Source organism: Fistularia commersonii, chromosome 32 (genome assembly GCF_037954325.1).
Source record: "Fistularia commersonii isolate RoL2024-O1a breed Wild chromosome 32, RoL_Fcom_v1.0, whole genome shotgun sequence".
In the NCBI taxonomy this organism is placed as follows: Eukaryota; Metazoa; Chordata; class Actinopteri; order Syngnathiformes; family Fistulariidae; genus Fistularia; species Fistularia commersonii.
Window position 1 is genome coordinate 6,374,577 of NC_141315.1, and position 19,880 is coordinate 6,394,456.

A 19,880-nucleotide genomic window follows, 5' to 3' on the forward strand; every position below is an offset into this window, starting at 1 on the left:
CTCCACGACGATCACTCTTAACTGTCGTTATGCTTCGTCACCCATCTTTGTAAGCGAGGATGTTTTGTGGGTGTGCTCGTGTGTATTTGTTTGTGTGTGTGTCCTGGACAGATGGGTGATGTATTATGTAAAACAAAGTGATCCCAGTAATGGCCTGTTTAGCTGCCCCCCCCCACCCCCACCCCCACCCCCCACCACCGGCAACACCACCATTAGACACACACATGCACACACGCGGCCATATTTCAATCACTTTAGAGGACATTGCACGGGGGGTAGAGACCCTTACCAGCACCGAGCCACGGTGCCCGCCATAAAATCACTTAAACAGGCCCCTGCGCCTGCAACACTTAAGAAAGTGTGTGTAACTTCAGCTGGGCCCCTGCCAGTGTCCAGGGAGCACGTCAGCGTGAATGTGTGTATGCTCCGATTCTTGCGAATTTGCAGTAAAAGAATCCTACATCCACGTGTGTGTAATTGTAATTGTAATTATAAATCTATGTAGTTGCGTACTGAGCACTGAAAGCATACGGTTCCAAAACTATCAATATTATCCATTCCGCCAATAGTAACAGTGGTAAAAAGTTAATTAATTGTCAGCTGATAAATGTCATTTCCCAAGTTACAGATAATTCAGTCATTTATTCTTAGAATTGCTTTAATCCTCCTTTATTTGTAGCAAATGAACCCGGTGTTTTATTATGTAATATAGGCATCTGCGTTGCACTGTTGAGCCAGACCTCTGACTTGCATTTTAAAACTTTGATCACAAGAGTGAACCTGTTACAAGATGCAGTATAAAATATGATAAAACAAAAAAATTGAAAATGCAGTATTGACAGGTATTGGTATACTGTGGTTATTATGCAGCTAATGGAAATGTATTTAAGATTTAAATAGGAATAGGAAATGCTGGTTAAGTTTAATGTCATACAATATATATATATATTTTTTTTTTAAATATGCTTTTAGTGAGATGTGTGACAGGGGCAAAAAAAAAAAAAACAACTGACGAATTGGTCGGCTCAGGCTCACTCCTACGAAAAGATTGATCTCTGGTAAACAGAAGGTAGAAGGAAGAGTGAGAACCAGCCTGCTGGCTAAACCCCCTTCGAGTGTATACAACCCGGCCGTGATTGCATTCCTGACAAGAAAACGCGTCGACTAACTTTAGATAGACATAAACATCGGTAGCTCTTCTTGGAAGTGGCTTCTGAATTCTTCCGCTGTGTTTTTCATTGCAATAAAAGCAGGTCACGTTGTCACTCACCACACGACGCAAAATAAAAGCTGGCGTTTATATGGCGCGGCTGTAGGTTTAATGTCTTATTCCTGTTATTCGCATTAAACAAGTGGATTTATTGCAAAGAAAATAATCGATTTCTACTTGTGATTTGTCTGCGGAATATAGATGTACGTTACATTTATTTTTTCTATTTTTTGGAATCAACATCCCATTCATTCATGTCCTTTCGGTTATTTTAAAATATACAATGTGGTGTCTGCAAAACTGCAAGAGGAGGAGGAGGTGAAGTCTACCCGCAATAAATGTTATAATATATTCTTGTTCAAAAACAGCAGAAAACAATTTGACCACCTCTTCTTCACCCCCGCCCCGCAGCCCGTACAGGCCAAACACAATTCCAAACCCCTCTGCAACTGCACAGGACACAAAAAACACAATAAAAAAAAGGCCAATTCGACTGAATGAACGGAGTTCCTCAGACACACTTTCACTCACACGTGCACATGAAGTCCCTCGACAGCCTGTCTGTAATTGAACTCCGAGAGACTCAGCGGTAACCACATCTCTAACCCACCCGGGAGAGCGAGAAGGAGGGAGAGCGAATGAGAGGTAAACTAGGACAGCGGCACAGAGGGAGGAAGCGTGTGTGGGAGTGAGAGTGGAGGTGGTTCTCTTGTCTTAAGGTTACCCTCGAAAAGCATTTATCTTTCCGGGGAGATGCGGAGTGGAAGGGAACGGCTGGTTGGATGGCGCTCGCTGAGGAGGAGTATTTTAATATGCTGTCCTTCGCTTTAGTGCCCACACATGAAAGTATAAATAGCTTGTATGTATGCATAGGCCTCTGGTAGGTGTGGGGTATTTGTGCGGAAGAGGGAAGGAAGATGAGAAGCCCTTAAATGATTAAACATCTCAAGCAACATGATGCAAACGATCCTTATATGTACAAACCGCCTCAGGAGTAAAACCGGTATCAGAAGTCCTCCGCGAAGTGTCCGCTTTTGTTTTCAGCAACGCGCGAATCACCCGGAGCGTCAACCCCGATGTTTGCTGATCGAGGCGTGTCTGTTCCCCCCGTAGCCTCGGGAACCAATGAGAATGAGGAGCGTGTGTTTCGAGAGAGGATCGGACCTCGCCGGCGACAGGGCGCCGTTCGCAGACGCGTCCACCAAGTCAACGGACACAAGTTTATGGCCACCTATCTGAGACAACCGACCTACTGCTCACACTGCAGAGATTTCATCTGGTAGAAAGCACAAACACACTCATATATCTGTTTGACACTGTTTATAACCTGCGATTGAATTGAAACGATGCCTCCTCACTGTGTGTAATCCGACAGGGGCGTGCTCGGGAAGCAGGGATACCAGTGTCAGGGTGAGTGGCAAGAAACATTGCACATCATATATTATCTAGGTGTTGGAAAACAAGAGGGATCGCACGTCGGTGAATGACAGCTGTGATTTCCTTGAAAGCCCCAGAGCCAGAGATGCACTCCATTACTCCGCAGAAATGGATGCGGTCGGGGTTTCCCGGCGGGGGCGCTCAAAAGTGGACCAAAAAGACATTTAAATATCGCCTCTGAATGCATTAGCATTGAAATAAGGGGAAATCATACATTTCCACATTCTTTGCATCATATACACCGACGTGGGGGGGAGGGGAGGGTTATCGAAAGGAAGATGTTTGTTGGCGCGAGCCCCTTGTCATGCCGCAGTCAGCGGGGCTGCAGCAGTAAAAGATAATGTACTGCGGATCTGACTGGACATCTGGGCTCGTCTTGGTACATTTGATTCGATTAGCTGTGTCCTCAGGTCGCTGGCAATTGGATAATTAAGGCAAACACGGCTAACGTTGTTTTTTCGCATCCCCAAATCTGAATATAAAGTTTCCCACTGAGTTTTTGGGATGTGAATTTGAATTTAAAATATTGCGCTTTTTGTCCCCAATTCATATTATACTTATTAATTACTTTTAATTGTTAGGATTTATCGAAATAATTCAATATATATTTATTTGTATATATTTTCATAAAATATATCCTTTAAAATTCCTTCTTGTTGATTTAACAGTTGACCTGTTAGACATCCTTGAGTTTTTCACGGTCAACTTTTAGTGCTACCAGACGGCGTTTTAGCTTAAATCCCCGGTTTGATTCCGTCCGTCCAGTGTGCACGTGCGTCGTCCACAAGCGCTGCCATGAGCTCATCATCACCAAGTGTGCCGGGATGAAGAAGCAAGAGGACACACCCGAGGAGGTAAACAAACTCACAAGCACACCCGAGTGAAACGCCGCGCAGATCAAGAAGGTGCGTTCAGATAAGGGGATTTAATGTGAGTGTGCAACATCAGAGATGACGATTCCCCCCCAATAGCGCTGATTCCTGGATGTTTTTGGAGAGATAAAAACTCACAGTACCACCAATGCCAACTTTAATGCCAGACTACTTTATTCCCAAGAGCAATATAACATCCGGTGTTGAATTTGACATCTCATTGTTATTCTTATAAACTGATATATAGGGTAGTCTTGCAAGTGTTATGCAAATATTACACAAAGCACTAAATAATCATTCTATCTAGTCAATAATAATTCTTGACGTACTCAAGAATATGACAGTGGGACGGTGCCAAAGTAGTCTAAGAAATATTCATTTTTGAGCCGTTGAGAAGAGGAGACAGTGTTACCTACTTGCGGCTCCCGTGATTATGAGGCATGTGATACCTTAGATGTTATTTTTAGAGCTGCTATCGTTTATGAAAATATTTGTATTTCAAAGCGTGATGAATACTAGATGCATTACATAGAATCAGGGTTTTGCAGTGAGCATTGAGAGGCTGCCAGGAAACCGCCAGGTTCATTTTAATAGCCGCTCATTTTTACGAAAATGTAATATTTGTGGCTTGGCTACTGAAGGGTTGTTGGGAAAGTTAAAGTTTAGCAAGTGATTCATTGTTTTAATAATAAAAAAAAAAATCCAATACTGTTAGTCAAAGCTCTTTGTGAAAAGTTGGGTGTTTCGTCTCCCTCTGTAGGTGGGTTCCCAGCGGTTCAGTGTCAACATGCCGCACAAGTTCAGTATACACAACTACAAGGTGCCCACTTTCTGTGACCACTGTGGCTCCCTGCTGTGGGGCCTCATGAGGCAGGGCCTGCAGTGCAAAGGTGTGTTTTTGCCACGCTCATGTCGTATATTTTTGCTGAAATGATTAATGAAAATTTTTTTCAAGTGCAATCAAAATGTTTACATGTCTGGTAGAGTGCTGTTAAATTAATAGTGAAGGGCATGATAACATCCGATGACATATTTCTTACATGTTTTTCTAAAAAACCCAAGAGGAATATTAGAATAAATAAATGATATAATAATCATAATTTCATGTTTTTGTGAACTTGCAACCGTGAAGCACTTGTGATTTTGTGGAGGAAAAAGGGTCGTGGAGCTTACTTTTTAATCTACGCGTGCACATTAACATCTCCAGCTCCCTCAGCTTAATGAGGTTTCACTGAATTATTTATGCGGCGCTTTATTATTTCTATGCAGTGTGTAAGATGAATGTGCACCGGCGGTGCGAGACCAACGTGGCCCCGAATTGTGGCGTGGACGCCCGAGGTATCGCGAAGGTCCTGTCTGACCTGGGAGTCACACCTGACAAGATCTCCAACACGGCACAACGCAGGAGGAAGGTGAGGGATTTTCAAATCATCTTCCTTCATTATAACAAATCTAATAATTTAAAAAAATGATATTGTCGTGTAAACATTTCAATCCACACGATCTATATATTTTTTTTCTGGGTTCTGATTCAGGACATTTGGAGTCACCTACAGATTTTACAACCACTGCGAGACAAGAATGAATAATTCTAGTGAGGTCCATTTTTACCAGCTGTTTTTGTGATTTATTTCTTAATTCTGTTTTGGACTATATCCTGGCAGGACATCAGATATTTAAATGGCAGGTAGCTGGACCTTCACTTCTGAAGGATGGTAATAATGTCTTTTCACCCATTTCTCAACTGGGTGAAAATGAGTTCTCTGCTTTATATTTGTTAAGTTTAGTGAGTTTATTTTTTCAACTTGTTGGTTTGAATATATGCATAAATAAAAACAATATAAACACATGAGCTTTAAACATAAATACACACACAAGCAGAAAGAAAACATTAATTTAAACAGCTGTACCATGCCCAAAAAGCTGAAGCTTTGGCTTATTTTCCCTGTCCTTCTACCAACCCATTTTAGAAATTAAGAAAAGACTAAAATCTATATATTATACATTCAAGAGTTAGTTAACAAGCACTCCCAAGCACTGTTTCATAATTTAAATTTATTTTCATTAATAATATTACTTATACAGAATTATTTACCTGTGTTACATGATTTCATCTCTATTTCTGAAATGTTCCTTAGTTTGTTTAATTGATACACATCTTCGCTTACTTGTTTGTGCCCTTATTTTTGTAAATATTATATACAAATCCCTCTTACATCTTCTGGACACTATCTGGAAGTGTGTAATTATTTATACGTTATTTGAGCATCATTTTCATAAGTTCACATAATGGATGAATTTTGGGGAACGTAACTTTATGAATTATTACTTTTTTATTCAGAATAATCAGCCTTTATCCTTATTGCTCTCTTTTGTAATATGAACATTTTAAAATTGCTACATATGTACATATGTGTATGTAGCCTGACAATGATTTTATATTCTGGTAAATTGTGTATCATTATATATGGTTTCACCGTCTGAAAAAAAAAAAAAAAAAAACAGAGTTGGAAATCAGGATCACTGAGAAAATGAGCAAAGTGAAATAAAGATTAAAAAAAAAACAACAACCTGAAATTCAGCTAGAAATTATTGAGCTGGAAAATAGCTGTAAGAATCATCTGATCTGAGGAAAAATAAACATGCACTTATTACAATAATACATTCAAAATCGTTCCAATCTGTGAGGCTGTGTCATATTTAAATTCGAGTTAAAGGCCTCTCAATGCATTCACAATCGTCGGGAGTTTAAGTACTCCTCATTTCCCTGGGTACACTTTCAATTTATTATATTTGTGCTGAGTGTCTGGCATGTGGTTATATATACCTGAGGTACATGTTTAAACTGAAACACAGAGTCTTATTCCAGGGGGAAGGAACATTCACGTCCTCTCTCTTTCTCTTTCTCTTTCTCTTTCTCTTTCTCTTTCTCTTTCTCTTTCTCTTTCTCTTTCTCTTTCTCTTTCTCTTTCCTTTTCTTGCTCTGCAGTTGACTCCAGGGCAGGACCCTCCCCAGTCTCCTCCTGAGCTCTCGCAGACCGAGGAGAACAGCTTCGCCCAACCAGCTGTCCCCACTTCCCCCTCGCAGCAGGGTAACGCTGAGCAAAACACCCCGTGCACATGATCAAAAACACAGATTCGGCACGAAAACATGCAGACTTTCGTTTTTTTTTTCCCAAAGCCGCGCTCCAACCAGCATGCGGTTCTAATGTGAACTTTTTACCAATGAGAGATAGCTTTTGGATTTTAGTAATAATATGCAAGTTATTGTTCCCGCACTGAAGCTACGAGGCCGAAGTTGAATTATCTAAGAACTATACCCCACCGCCCACCACCATTTGGCTAACACGGTTAGTCATCATCTTCTCACACTTTTGCAAGCCGAGAAAGAAAAGTTAACTTTTTTTTTTTTCCTTTATGGAAGGGCTCCCATTTGGAATTAATAAAGCTGTAATGTAACTTGAGTCACTTGAGTAATGTAACAGACGATGCGATCATCATTTTTGAAAGTTTCATTTTTGAAGAGTTTCTGGTGACAAACAATGGACAACATCTTCAAAAATCTTGCCTTTTATTTGCCTGCCGGTTTGGGGGGGGGGGGGGGGGGGGGGGGGCGCAGTCTGTTTTCGCTTATGTCTAATCTGCCTTTCCAATGACACCAACAGACTTGGCAGAGTTAGATCGCCTGCAGGACACGCTGTCACTGGACCAGCAGGGACCCCAACACTCCACCTCCTCTTCCTCCACCACCTCCTCCTCCTCTTCCACCACCTCCTCAGGAGGCCGGGAGAACGGACAGACACCGAGGAGGAGCCTCAAGGACTTCAACTTAATCAAGGTTCTTGGCAAAGGCAGCTTCGGCAAGGTACTGCGAGGGCAAGGGAGCACCTTTAAGCGGTTGTTTTGTTTTTGTTTTTGTTTTTTTCGCAGGCTGTTATGCTTGTAACGGAAATAACATCTCTCACGACGTCTATCGGTCTGTCACATTATACGATGTTTACGCCTCAAGCTTCAATTCCCGTTTGTACTTTGTTTATACCGTATTTTCTGGACTATAAGCCGCTACTTTTTTCCAAGGTTTTGAACCATGCGGCGTATACAAATGTGCGGCTAGTCTGTTTATTTTTCTTCCATCGCGAGGGGACGGAAGTAGAATCCAAAATAAGATAAGACGTATAAATCAATGCAAAGAACAATAGCAGAAAGAGCAGATAAAAAGCAGCTAGAACACGCACGACAAATTACGAACTGGTACTTATTTTCAAATCCTCGCCCCTTCATCATGGAAACCACAAGAAGAAGCTCGTTTGATGCAAGTTTTAAGTTGAAGGCCGTCGAGCTTGCTATCCACGAAGGAAACCGCGCTGCGGCACGCAAGCGGGTAAGACGTTGGAGGCGGCAGCGGGAAGAGCTCATGCAATGCCAAAAGTTGAAAAAAGCTTTCAGAGGACATAAAAGCAGGTGGCCTGAACTTGAAAATGTCCTGGAGGACATTTCTTTTCAACATAGATACAGTATCTGCGGCTTATAGCCAGGTGTGGCTTGTACATATTTTTTTTTACTTTTTTTTTTTTAAATAGAGTGGATGCTGCTTATTTACAGGTGCGCTCTATTGTCCAGAAAATACGGTAATTTTGAGTCGTTGTTGTTGTCGGGACTGTGCGTGAAGTTTTTGTCGCGTTCCCGGTCAGAAATGGCGGTTTGTTGTATCCAGGTGATGCTGGCAGAACTGAAGGGGTCAGAGGAGGTTTACGCCGTCAAAGTTCTGAAGAAGGACGTGATCCTGCAGGACGACGATGTGGACTGCACCATGACGGAGAAGCGCATCCTGGCTCTCGCCCGCCAGCATCCCTACCTCACCCAACTCTACTGCTGCTTCCAGACACGAGTAGGACCATGACACACACACACACACAAATACACACACGTTTGGATTGCGTGTCTCATGGCAGCCTGTCGCCCCTCCGCAGGACCGTTTGTTCTTTGTGATGGAATACGTGAACGGAGGAGACCTGATGTTTCAGATTCAGCGATCCAGAAAGTTCGACGAGCCTCGTTCGCGTTTCTACGCCGCCGAGGTGACATCGGCTCTCATGTTCCTGCACCGCAACGGAGTCATCTACAGGTAAACACCCCTTACCTGAAGGGTGACCTAATTTATCGTCAGACGGCGGCGATGAAGAAAGTAATCCTTAAACATGAGCAAGCTGGGGGATTTTTTAATTCAGAGAATAGAATCTTACGGAGTTTTTAAAGTGCTTGTCAAAACTATAGGGCAAAATCCTATTTCCTGGATTGTCCGTTTCAGGCTTTAATAAATAGCAGTGTCCTTCCCGAAACACCACTGCTTAGACTCAGGCTCCCAATGCAGTTACCGGTGGCAGATGGCACTGTCTGTAACTCAGATATTTGGCTGGAGCTTTTAGTCTTGGGATGAAGCAGGCACTTAGTGGGGAGGGGGGGTGGGGGGGTCACTGAACCCACTTCTGCGATTGCACTATTGCATGCAAGTGAAAGTAAAATTCAAGTTTCCTTCTTTTTGCTGTGGAAATATTTTTCTAAAATTTATTTCAATGCATTTCCATCAAAGAGGAAACCTCTATCCTTCGAGTTCAAACTGCACCTGTGAGGAAGTGCTGACGCGTCCTCCCATCTTCTCGCCCGGTCTATTGTTCTCATGATTTGTTTTTTTTCTATGCGCCGTGCAACATCTCCCAGCGAGGATGCCTGCCGTTGACACCGGATGACGCCAACTCTCCTTTGTCCGTCTCTTATCTGTGTCTCTCGGGCCCTCGCAGGGATCTGAAGTTGGATAACATCCTGTTGGATGCGGAGGGCCACTGCAAGCTGGCCGACTTCGGCATGTGCAAAGAAGGCATCATGAACGGGGTGACCACCACTACCTTCTGCGGCACGCCAGACTACATCGCCCCTGAGGTGAGCTGACGTCTGCCCGCTACTCGCTTTATTTATTTGCTCTTTCAAAAAAAAAAACGATCTTTTAATTATTTTCCTTTCCCTGTTTACACGATCGCATTTTCGTTTCCGTGATTTTTCCGTGATAAACAGCATTATTAAAATTATGTTTTATTTTGCACATTTTTTAGGAAGCTTTTCGTGACCCCGTTCCTCCTGTGTATTGCTGCCGTCATTTCTTAATTTCTGTGGAAGTAAAAAAGTTCTAACTCTGTTGGAATGGATTGTAGCACACCGGCTGTCGGTGGCTAATGATGTAATGTCTTCAGTGTCTGGTGTAGAGGAGACTTATTAGCCGGCGTCTGTTGACAAGCGGCGGATAATCTGTTTGTATAACTTGTTTAAGGCACGTGTTGAGGTGCCGGCAGGCGTTGCCGTAAAACTCTGCCCTGCGTGTCGTGACTCAGATCCTGCAGGAGCTGGAGTACGGGGCCTCGGTGGACTGGTGGGCCCTGGGGGTGCTGATGTACGAGATGATGGCCGGGCAGCCTCCCTTCGAGGCCGACAACGAAGACGACCTGTTCGAGTCGATTCTCCACGACGACGTCCTCTACCCCGTCTGGCTCAGCAAAGAGGCTGTTTCTATCCTAAGAGCGGTACGTGTCATCAAAGGCATCGCGGTTTGGGAATCTGAATTTCAGGCGCAGTCGTGTCTTTGTCCACCGCTGCGGGAAAATGAAAATTCTCTGGATTTTAATGTCCAATGTAGCATCTGTTCGGTGTCAAACTGAGAATCTATTTGACGCTGAGTCCACATCCACCCTGACAGGTTGCTGCACATCATTCAGACGCTTAGACATTATTTGAATTAGCAATTTAGGATTTTTTTTTTCTTCCAAATATTTATCGGTTCGGAATCCAACAATCCGTCTAGGTCGGGTTTTCGACGCTATCCGTTGTTTCCATTCATATTTCCCATCATCAACCCAATCTCATTCAAAGTGCACTCAGCACGGCGCTGTTACAATGCACTTAGCGTTGATACGGAGTAAAAAAAAAAAAAAACGAGAGAGACGAAAAGTCAGTCAGCGAGGTTTAAGTAATAACACAGCGCTCATAAAACCTGAGTAGATCACAAAGAGCTCTTGCCACGCTAAACGGACAGCAAGAACAACAGGGACGCGGCTCTCGGTTGCAGTAAATAACCCCGGCACTCTGCTGACCTGTTTTATCAGTCTGCCACTACGCCTCTTTGTTTGCACCATCAACAGAGCCATTAATGGCTCAGCTCTATTATTAGCACAGCGGTGCTTTTTGCTCAACCCCTCACTCTGTTTCTGTCCTCGTCATTTCATGGATGAAACCACAGCCAAGCGTCCTTTTGATGGTATCGCTTCAAATCAAAGCGGTGTATTGTCTGTGCGTGTCTGTTTGTGTGCGTGTTTGTGTGCAGTTCATGACCAAAAACCCGGCTAAGCGTCTGGGCTGCGTGGTGAGCCAGGGCTGCGAAGAGGCCATCAAGACCCATCCCTTCTTCAGGGAGATCGACTGGGTCCTCCTGGAGCAGCGAAAAGTCAAACCGCCCTTTAAACCCCGAATTGTAAGAAACACACAAGTGCACATCGGCATTATACATCTGCAAAAACATGAGAAAATCAGCAGATTTCGATGAATCCCAGTTAAATGCCTCTGAATTAATTTTCTCGAATTAAGAAAAATGCTTCAAGCGTTCGAATCATGAATCATTTCGTATTATTTTGCACTCATTCGATTTTGGGCCTTTTTTTTTTTCAACCGCGTTTAAATTCCAGCCCCCAATATCACAACTTGTGGAAAAATGAACAAAAAAATGATTTTCTGCTAACACAGAAAAACCCGGTAACTGAAAGTTGTCACTGTGTAATAGGGCATTGGTGCGTGATTCGAATAAGGTCAATAATTCAAGTATGTGTTCAATATTTACTTTTATGCACCGTAGAAAAATCTCGAAATAAACTACTGCAAGCAAAAGTAAAAATTCTAGCAAAATGTAAACAATTTTTAAAATATTGAACACATTTATTTTAAATACTTATGAAATATGAAGTTGAAAATGTTTAGTTGTGTTGTAACTAACCCTAAACTTCTGAGGATACCCCAAAACTAGATATTCAGATTATTCTCAAAGAAATACCAACAAAGTTTCAGTTTTTAATGATCTCGTAACATCTGCATCTGAATTTATTGGGTGTCTCCATTCATTAATTCAGATTTTTACTGTATTTAGCCATGCGTACAACATGTAAACAACCGCTCACTTCTAAAAAGTAGTTAGTGTCTCTGGTCAGAAGGTGTCACTCTTGTCGTATCAGAAGCTGGATCTTATCTCTGAATACTCGTTTTTCTGCGTGCGCACGTGTGTGTGTGTTTGTGTGTGTGTGTGTGTGTGTGGGTGTGGGTGTGGGTGTGCGTGTCTGTGTTTGCTTCTGCAGAAGACCAAGAGAGATGTGAATAACTTTGACCAGGACTTCACCAAGGAGGACCCTGTGTTGACGCCAACGGACGAGGCCATCATCCGACAGATCAACCAGGAGGAGTTCAAAGACTTCTCCTACTGTGCCCCAGAAGAGACACAGACCTAACACACACACACATACACACACACATACACACACATTCCAAATTACACTTCCTACATAAGTACGCACACAGACACACCCAATCAACACTAATACATTTGTAGAATCCCTTTACAAAACACACACGCAGACAGAAACAAAACCACACATGCAACCACACACACACACACACACACACGTCTCACATGCACACACACACACACATACACACACACACACACACACAAACACACACACACACACACACACACTGTCAATCCTTTACTTTGAAGCTATTGGTTGTTGTTACTTTTGGAATATTCTTTACTTGCATTGTGTTGTTCTTGTTGCCTGGGTTTATTATAATTATGACTATGACTATGAATATGCACACACACACGCACACACACACACACACACACACACACACACACACACACACACACACACACCTGCACATGCTCTCACATATGGACAACTTTTATCGTCGTCACATAAACACACAAACATACGCACACACTCACACTTGCACGCACAATTGCATACCCTACAAGCTCACTGCACATGCTCAGACAACCAAACTCACCCACACACACACCACACAATTCCACTGCTTCTCTGCCCGGCACCTGTACTCATGTGGACTGGGGTCGCCGGGTCAGAGGCTTGTATATAGCCTGTGTTGAGTGGCTGTATTGTGTTGGTATTGTCTGCTAGTAAAGGGGAGTTGTGGCGCATGGACAAGCACCCTACCTGTGTTATACTGCCCTTATTGTGGACCAGTTAGGGCCAAATACCCTTTGTGCAATATACCCTGACGATCTCTATATATTTTATTGTTTGTTTATTTTCTTTCCGTCGGACCGTGGTATGATTGAAATCCGTTCTCCGTGAGTTTCGCTCTCCCGACGTTCCGAGAAAAGAAAAAAAAAAAAAAAAAGCACACTCTGAATCTTTCACCCTGTCTTGTGTATATACAGTGAATGTCAAGCTTACAAGTTACAGGCTATTGAACTAATTATGTGAAGCGGAGTGTTAAAGGCGGCCTGTGTAGCAGTGAGAAGCCCAGCTACTTTTTCCATCTGCTAGTTTTAACGTCTGCGTCTTTCCCGCCGGGGTGAATGTGTGCTGGCCTGTTGGAGTTTTTTTTTTTTTTTTTTTGGTCCTGAATGTAAAATTTCACGTGTGAATGACCCTCCCGCCACCGCCACTCCCCCTTCCCCCTCCTGTTAATATTTGAATATTTGCCCTCTGCATCTCCGCATTTCTGTTTCTATAGTTACCATCAGTATTTTCAGCCCCTCTTCAAAGCACCGATTCCCCTTTCCCTCCTCCTGCAGCCATCTCACTCAGCCAAACCACTTGCTTTTCTGACTCTTTGCTTTTTTTCAAGAACGGCTTTTCTTTTCTTATCGCTCTCTCTCTGTCTCTCTTTTTCTCGCTCTCTTTTTTTTAAAAAAGAAAAAAAAGAATCTAATTATTATTATTGTAAAGTGTATCTGCAGGAAACATATATGTATATTATAACTATACTATTCTAGGTCTGTTACAGCCGGGTGAAAAGAAATGAGGAGAACCAGCAGCTGAATTACCTCTCATTTCAAACACACACACACACACACACACACACACACACACACACTCACACACGTCATACAGACTCACTCCTTTGACCCCTTTTTGCAAATTTCTCTCCTTCTCTTTTACACACACACACACACACACACACACATGCACACACACACACACACACACACACTCATACAGAGGACTGTTGTCGCGTGTACTGTACAGTGATCTGATGGCGAGCTGGTTGCTCTGTGTGCAGTAGAGTCAGTGTGTAGTGAAGCTTTGTGCACCCAGGGATTGGGCTGTTCCTGGTCACACTATCTTACTCTGTGCCAAAATGTAGTGCAACAGCCGGGCTATTCCTGTCTGGTCTGGTTCCAATAAAACACTGAGCTGTCTACATCATCGCCAGACTCCCGCGTCTTCTTTTCCTTCCTCTTTTTTTTTTTTTTTCTCTTGCATTCGTATCGATCTGCGCCTCAGAGGTCGGCGTGTGGGATCCTCTGACAGTTTAATGTGAAAGAAGAAGGTGCAGAGGAAGGGGAGGAGAAGGGGCGGGCGGGGGTTGGAGGGAGACTCTTTTCTTGCCTTGCCGCCCTATCAGCGCGCTCGGCTTCCAAAGGGCCCCATAGGTGAAGCGCTCGAAGAGGTTGCTTATGAGCCGCGGGGAGAATAAGTCAGATATTGCCTCTGATTAATCGGACTCCCTATAATGGTGTGACTTCACCATTACAGGATCTGTGAACTCCTGCAGCCTCCGTCCCTCTTCATGTGAACCAGCATCCGCCGCGACCCAGGATAGAGTCATCTGTCGTACGCAATGACAGGCGACAAAGAGAAAAGAAGGTAAAGGTGCTCTTTGTTTAATGCCCAAAGATGGTTTTTACATCAGCAGAAACGTTCCTTAAAATCCCTGAAAAGGAATTTACCCGGCGATTTAAACTATTCTTTTTATCAACCACACCGCCTTCTCTTATTCCCGCCGCTTGTGGTGTTGGAGAACATTACTCAGTTGAAAAAAGTGCGAAAAAAGTGGCTCGCTCCACTTTGAACTTTTGACCTCGATCAATTTGTCCGGCTGAATAACATATCGGGTTCGATCGATGCGCATCACCTTTTTTTAATTAATGGCGGTATTCAAAGTGAGTGACAAATTCTCAAAAGGGAAAAATTAAAGTAGGGATGAAAAAAAAGGATGACAGCAAAATATAGAGACAACGGCAACAATCGAAGACATGTATTTCATGGATTTATAAAGTATTGGGAAAAGAGATCATATTTTTTTCATATTGTGGATGCGCATCTCAGATCATGGTCTTGAAAGTATTTCAGATTTGATGAAAAGTGATCATTTCCCCCCGAAGGTCTTGAGCTCCGTTAAGTGAAGTTTGTGCATCCCGTGCAAGTTGTTTCCCTTTACTGTAATTTTTTGCATCTTCATTAAGGACGATAATGTTTGTCTTTTCACATGCTGTTCTGTCCCGACTCCCTCGCAGGGCGATCAGCAGGGAGGCGGCGAAAAAGAGACGCCGATCGGAATCTGACGTGTTCGGGGAATTGTCCCGTCTCCTGCCGGTCCAACCCTCCGTCCAGGCTCACCTGGACAAGCCCTCCGTCATTCGCCTCACCCTGAGCTACCTTCGCATGCACGCCTTGCTCAAAGGTTGTGAACCCCACGCGCGCACGAGGTGTTTGTCGGCCTTAAGCAACCCATTGTGACCACACACCCCATCCATGCGTAGCCTATTAGTATATTGCAGTAAATTATGTATTTATAGACTTTTCAGTTGCATTTTGAGAAGTAAAGAATAGATGAACGATGGCAAGTGTTAAGAAATTGTATGGATTCATTTTTGAAAAAAAAAAAAAAAAAAAAAAAAAAAAAAAAAAAAAAAAAAAAGTCCCATAAAGACTTTTTGTTTCTGTGAGTTACTATGAATTTCAAAATTATGAATTTCAAGTATGGAAGTGATTGCAGCCTTTTTTACAAAAAAAAAAAAAAAAAAGGCACAAAATCTTTAACAAGTGAAAACTGATATCTTCACAAAAGAGGGGAGTGATGATGTTGACACAGGAAGTGGTTTCCACATAAGACGCACCTGAAAATTACTCACATCCAAACAGACAGAGCAAGTTAAAAACAGATTTATCACAGATTACGACCGGTCGTGCGTGAAAATACAAAATCCGCAGAATGTTGTTCCGCCCGTGATAAAAAGCATAGCTCTCCTCTGCAAATTTTTGACAAATGTGCCGCTGACAGCAACTCCTACCACTTTTTTAAAAACATTTTTTTTTAGGAAATGCCAGGACAAAAGCGAACGCCAATCATTCGTTGAAATACGAACGAGCGACGAAGACAGACGAGAACAGCGCGTATTTGGAGCGAAGGGAATGGGATGGATGGAAGGATGACGCGGAGGAGTTGGCAAACATGTACCTGAGGACCCTGGAAGCATTCGTGATGGTCTTGTCAACCAAGGGAGAGATTGTGTTCCTGTCACACAATGTTAGCATGTACCTGGGCCTGAGTCAGGTACAAACACACACACTCCAAAATTATAATGTAGGCATCTGGACATACATATAACCTGTTTTTCATACATTTTTTTTTTTTTTTATGACAGGTTGAGTTGATGGGACACAATATTTTGGAACTTGCCCACCCGAATGACCACGAAGAAATCAGATATTACTTGTGTGTAACAGAAGGTGTGTGTGTGCATCTGTGTCAGGTAACTCACTGTTCTGTCTGTTGACAGGTTAATCCAAACGCGGCATCAAACTGCTTTTTTATTTTTCCCCCCAGCTGATATTCAGTGTGCTGCCAAAAGGGAATTTGTGATCAGGGTTAAAAGTGCTTTGACACACAGAGGAAGGAACGTCAATTTCAAATCCGCTACATGGAAGGTCGGTTGGAGATTGTGCGAATTCCCCACGATTTTTTTTCTTTTCCTCGGGTGATTTCAGGCCGTTCTCTGCTGTTTCAGGTCCTGCACTGTCGAGCCAAGGTGTGCTCCGCCTCGTCTCAGTTTCCCTACCTCCTGCTGACCTGCCAGCCTCTCCCGCTCTCACACTTTTCCCCCAGCGCACACACCTTCAGCAGCCAGCACAGCATGGACATGAGGTTCACATACTGTGACCCCAGGTGATCTGACAACACTGTACACACACACACACACACACACACACACACACACACACACACACACCATATCGCTGTGGTATTGCTTCATGCTTTTAAGGTTTTTTCAACCATCTTTTTTGTTTATATACATACACACACAAACACACACGGACATACACTTATACATGTATACACACACACACACACTAATACAGGTATACAGGACTGTCTCAGAAAATTAGAATATTGTGATAAGGTTCTTTATCTTCTGTAATGCTATTAAAAAAACAAAAATATCATACATCCTGGATTCATTACAAATCAAGTGAAATATTGCAAGCCTTTCATTATTTTAATATTGCTGAATATGGCTTTCATCTTAAGAAAACTCAAAAATCCTGTCTCAAAATATTAGAATATCATGAATAAGTAATTTTTGTTTTTTTTATTGCATTACTGAAGATAAAGAACTTTATCACAGTATTCTAATTTTCTGAGACAGTCCTGTACATAAATACGTTTGTATATTTCAACAAAATATATATCAAACCATCCAAAAATATGTGTAATATATATATGTGTGTGTGTGTGTCTGTCTGTGTGTGTGTGTGTGTGCGTGTGCGTGTGGTTGTATATATATATATGTATATATATATACACGTTTAAATATGTGTGTATACATATACATATATATTTATGTAAACCCGTAAATGTATCACAAAGATTTTGATTTTTCCAAATTATGACATTTTTATCATCTGAAATTCCTGGATTGTTTTCTCAGCAGAATTGCATTCCTTTTTTCTGATTTTCAAGTAATTTCTCTATAGTTTTCCAGTGATTTAATGCTGATATCTCACTGTCAACGTTCTCATGGTGTTTGCCTCATCATTTTGAAAACGGTGGGGATTTGTTTAGCAACTAATTGGCAACTTTTTATTTATTATTTTCACAGCATAGAATCCACAGGAACTGTGATAAAAGTTATTTAGGATACACTGATTTATTACATATGTAGTAAATGTATATTACATGTGAAAAAGTCATAACAAAATTTAACGAATTGACATTACCCTGACCCAAGTATGTATTTCGATGGAAATAAAAAGTAACATTGGGAAACCACAATCATCATTTTTTTCAAGATCTTGTCAGTTAACAACACTCAGGCACCAGAACCATACAACTTCATTTTCACTTTCTTGTGGTGAATTTGAGGTTTGCAAACTTTAGCATTTGAGCGTGTGTGTATGTGTGTATATGTGTGTGTTTGTGTGAGACAACCCTGATGTGATTTCACATTTGGGGTCATTATGAGGTCAAACAAGGGAAGCTCTCAGTAGACTCATAACATTAGAGTGTGGGGCTTGGAAATACATATTCAATGATAAATGTCACTGACAATAGTGTGTGTGTGTGTCTGTGTTTGTGTGTTTTTTTTGTGTGTGTGTGTTTGGCAGAGTGATGGCCCTTTTAGGTTACAGCCATGATGAACTACTGGGACGTTCTATCTACGATTTCTGTTACACACTGGATATAGATCGTCTGACCAGAAATCACCTAAACTGTGAGTAGTGTGGTATCGCAAACCCTCACACACACACACACACACACACACACACACACATACACGCACTGATGGTGGCGATATATTCAAATCCTCCCACAGTCTGCACAACAAGTACTGGTATGTGTTATATATGTGTATCAGCTATCAAGCATTCAAAGCCGTTGCATTTAGTTTGTCTTCGGCTAACTCCCGACACACATGCACAAGCGGGGAAACCCACGTGCACACCGGTCTAGTATCACTTTTCACGTCTCTCTGCAGTGTGTGTGAAGGGTCAGTCGGTCAGTGGCCAGTACAGGCTCTTGGTGTGGGGGGGAGGCTACGTCTGGGTGGAGAGCCACTGTTCGGTCGTCCCTGTTGGCCGGCCCTCCAGGTCAAGGCCGAGGACCCACCAGTCACACTGCATCATCTCTGTTACCTATGTTCTCAGGTGTGTGTGTGTGTATGTGTGTGTGTGTGTGTTTGTATAAAGCTACAAAAATAACTTCCATTCCATAACCCAAATGCCAATTTTGTCTCATGTCAAACGCCAACTCCAAGCCTCTTTAGCATTGGTTGCATTATTATTATAACAATAATCATTATTATTGTCATTATTATTATTATGTTGAGATACACATAGTTTCAATAACTTTTAAACAAAGCAGGTAAAAATATTTGAATTGACTGCGGTGTTATTTCTGTTACCTATGTTCTCAGGTTTGTGTGTGTGTGTGTGTATAACAGTAACACAATTACGTAACCAAAATTCCGATTTCTCTAACTGCAAGATGCTTTGTGATTTCTTCTTGTACTTCTTCTAGTGATTTATATTCAAGGAGATTTTAATCAAAGACACATTAATTGAGGAACTCACGACATTTGAATTTCTCTTAAACGTTTCTTTTCATTTGATTGTAAACTTTAATGGCGTATTTAAATGGCTTATTCCTTTGTGCGTACGTGTGTCACAGCGGCGTGGAGGAGGCCTCCAGAATGATGTCTTCGGTGCAGACTGTCCGCAGATTCATAAACTGAGACCCGAGTGTGAAGAACCATCAACAAAATGCAAAGAGAATTAAAAAAACAAACAGCAATCCTCTCCGGCAATATTTGTGATTTGTATCACCCTCATCGCTGTCACCGACTGCCTGGAATTTCCAGTCTGTTTTTTTTTTTTTTCTTCTTTATTTTTTCTCTTTCTGCAAGTCACAGCTACTCGGGAAGAGACTGATTAAATTCAGAAGCAAGAACAAAACTGAAAGATGGTTTTGACTGCGGCTGACAGCTTGGCTGGGGGTAGTGAGAACTGAAATTTGTTGACGAAAGCGGGCCGTTTGACTTTTTCCTGACCTCTCTGGGCTCGACCTGACTTCCTTGGAGGTTTCCTACTGGGTCAGCTGACACGTGAAGGCGCATCGGGTTGTCAAGCACAGACCGAATGGAAGGTACACCTCCAGACAAACACGCTCACACACACACACACACACACAGACACACACACGCACACAAACGGTATATCGCGATATGGATTGTGCTGATGAGGAGATGTGAGACAACGCAAGTCAAAACCACAGCTTCCTGAACAGAAACAGTTGATGGA

The 19,880-nt window shown here is 42.4% G+C and overlaps 2 protein-coding genes across 3 annotated transcripts in view; both read left to right on the forward strand.

Annotated features, from left to right (window-relative positions):
- Positions 1 to 14,006, forward strand: part of prkcea (protein kinase C, epsilon a) — a 36,596-nt gene extending 22,590 nt beyond the window's left edge. The window contains exons 3-15 of the mRNA XM_086139523.1: positions 2,324 to 2,489; positions 2,586 to 2,620; positions 3,413 to 3,501; positions 4,280 to 4,409; positions 4,789 to 4,931; positions 6,509 to 6,611; positions 7,185 to 7,384; positions 8,234 to 8,407; positions 8,490 to 8,644; positions 9,318 to 9,456; positions 9,903 to 10,091; positions 10,889 to 11,035; positions 11,907 to 14,006. Of these exons, the coding sequence (XP_085995649.1) occupies positions 2,324 to 2,489; positions 2,586 to 2,620; positions 3,413 to 3,501; positions 4,280 to 4,409; positions 4,789 to 4,931; positions 6,509 to 6,611; positions 7,185 to 7,384; positions 8,234 to 8,407; positions 8,490 to 8,644; positions 9,318 to 9,456; positions 9,903 to 10,091; positions 10,889 to 11,035; positions 11,907 to 12,056 (1,820 nt within the window). The 3' untranslated portion in view covers positions 12,057 to 14,006. The remainder of the gene's footprint in view (positions 1 to 2,323; positions 2,490 to 2,585; positions 2,621 to 3,412; positions 3,502 to 4,279; positions 4,410 to 4,788; positions 4,932 to 6,508; positions 6,612 to 7,184; positions 7,385 to 8,233; positions 8,408 to 8,489; positions 8,645 to 9,317; positions 9,457 to 9,902; positions 10,092 to 10,888; positions 11,036 to 11,906) is intronic.
- A 255-nt stretch (positions 14,007 to 14,261) lies between these two features.
- epas1a (endothelial PAS domain protein 1a) lies at positions 14,262 to 19,750 on the forward strand. Of its 2 annotated transcripts, XM_086139525.1 has the most exons (9): positions 14,262 to 14,447; positions 15,098 to 15,264; positions 15,902 to 16,137; positions 16,229 to 16,313; positions 16,411 to 16,511; positions 16,592 to 16,749; positions 18,189 to 18,295; positions 18,560 to 18,728; positions 19,252 to 19,750. In XM_086139525.1, exons 1-9 carry the CDS (start codon positions 14,422 to 14,424, stop codon positions 19,313 to 19,315), a joined length of 1,113 nt encoding a protein of 370 aa, XP_085995651.1. In that variant the 5' UTR covers positions 14,262 to 14,421; the 3' UTR covers positions 19,316 to 19,750. The 2 variants fall into 2 exon arrangements, with proteins under 2 accessions (XP_085995651.1, XP_085995650.1); XM_086139524.1 differs by lacking the exon at positions 14,262 to 14,447 and having other exon boundaries at positions 14,827 to 15,264.
- Positions 19,751 to 19,880: the final 130 nt, after the last annotated feature.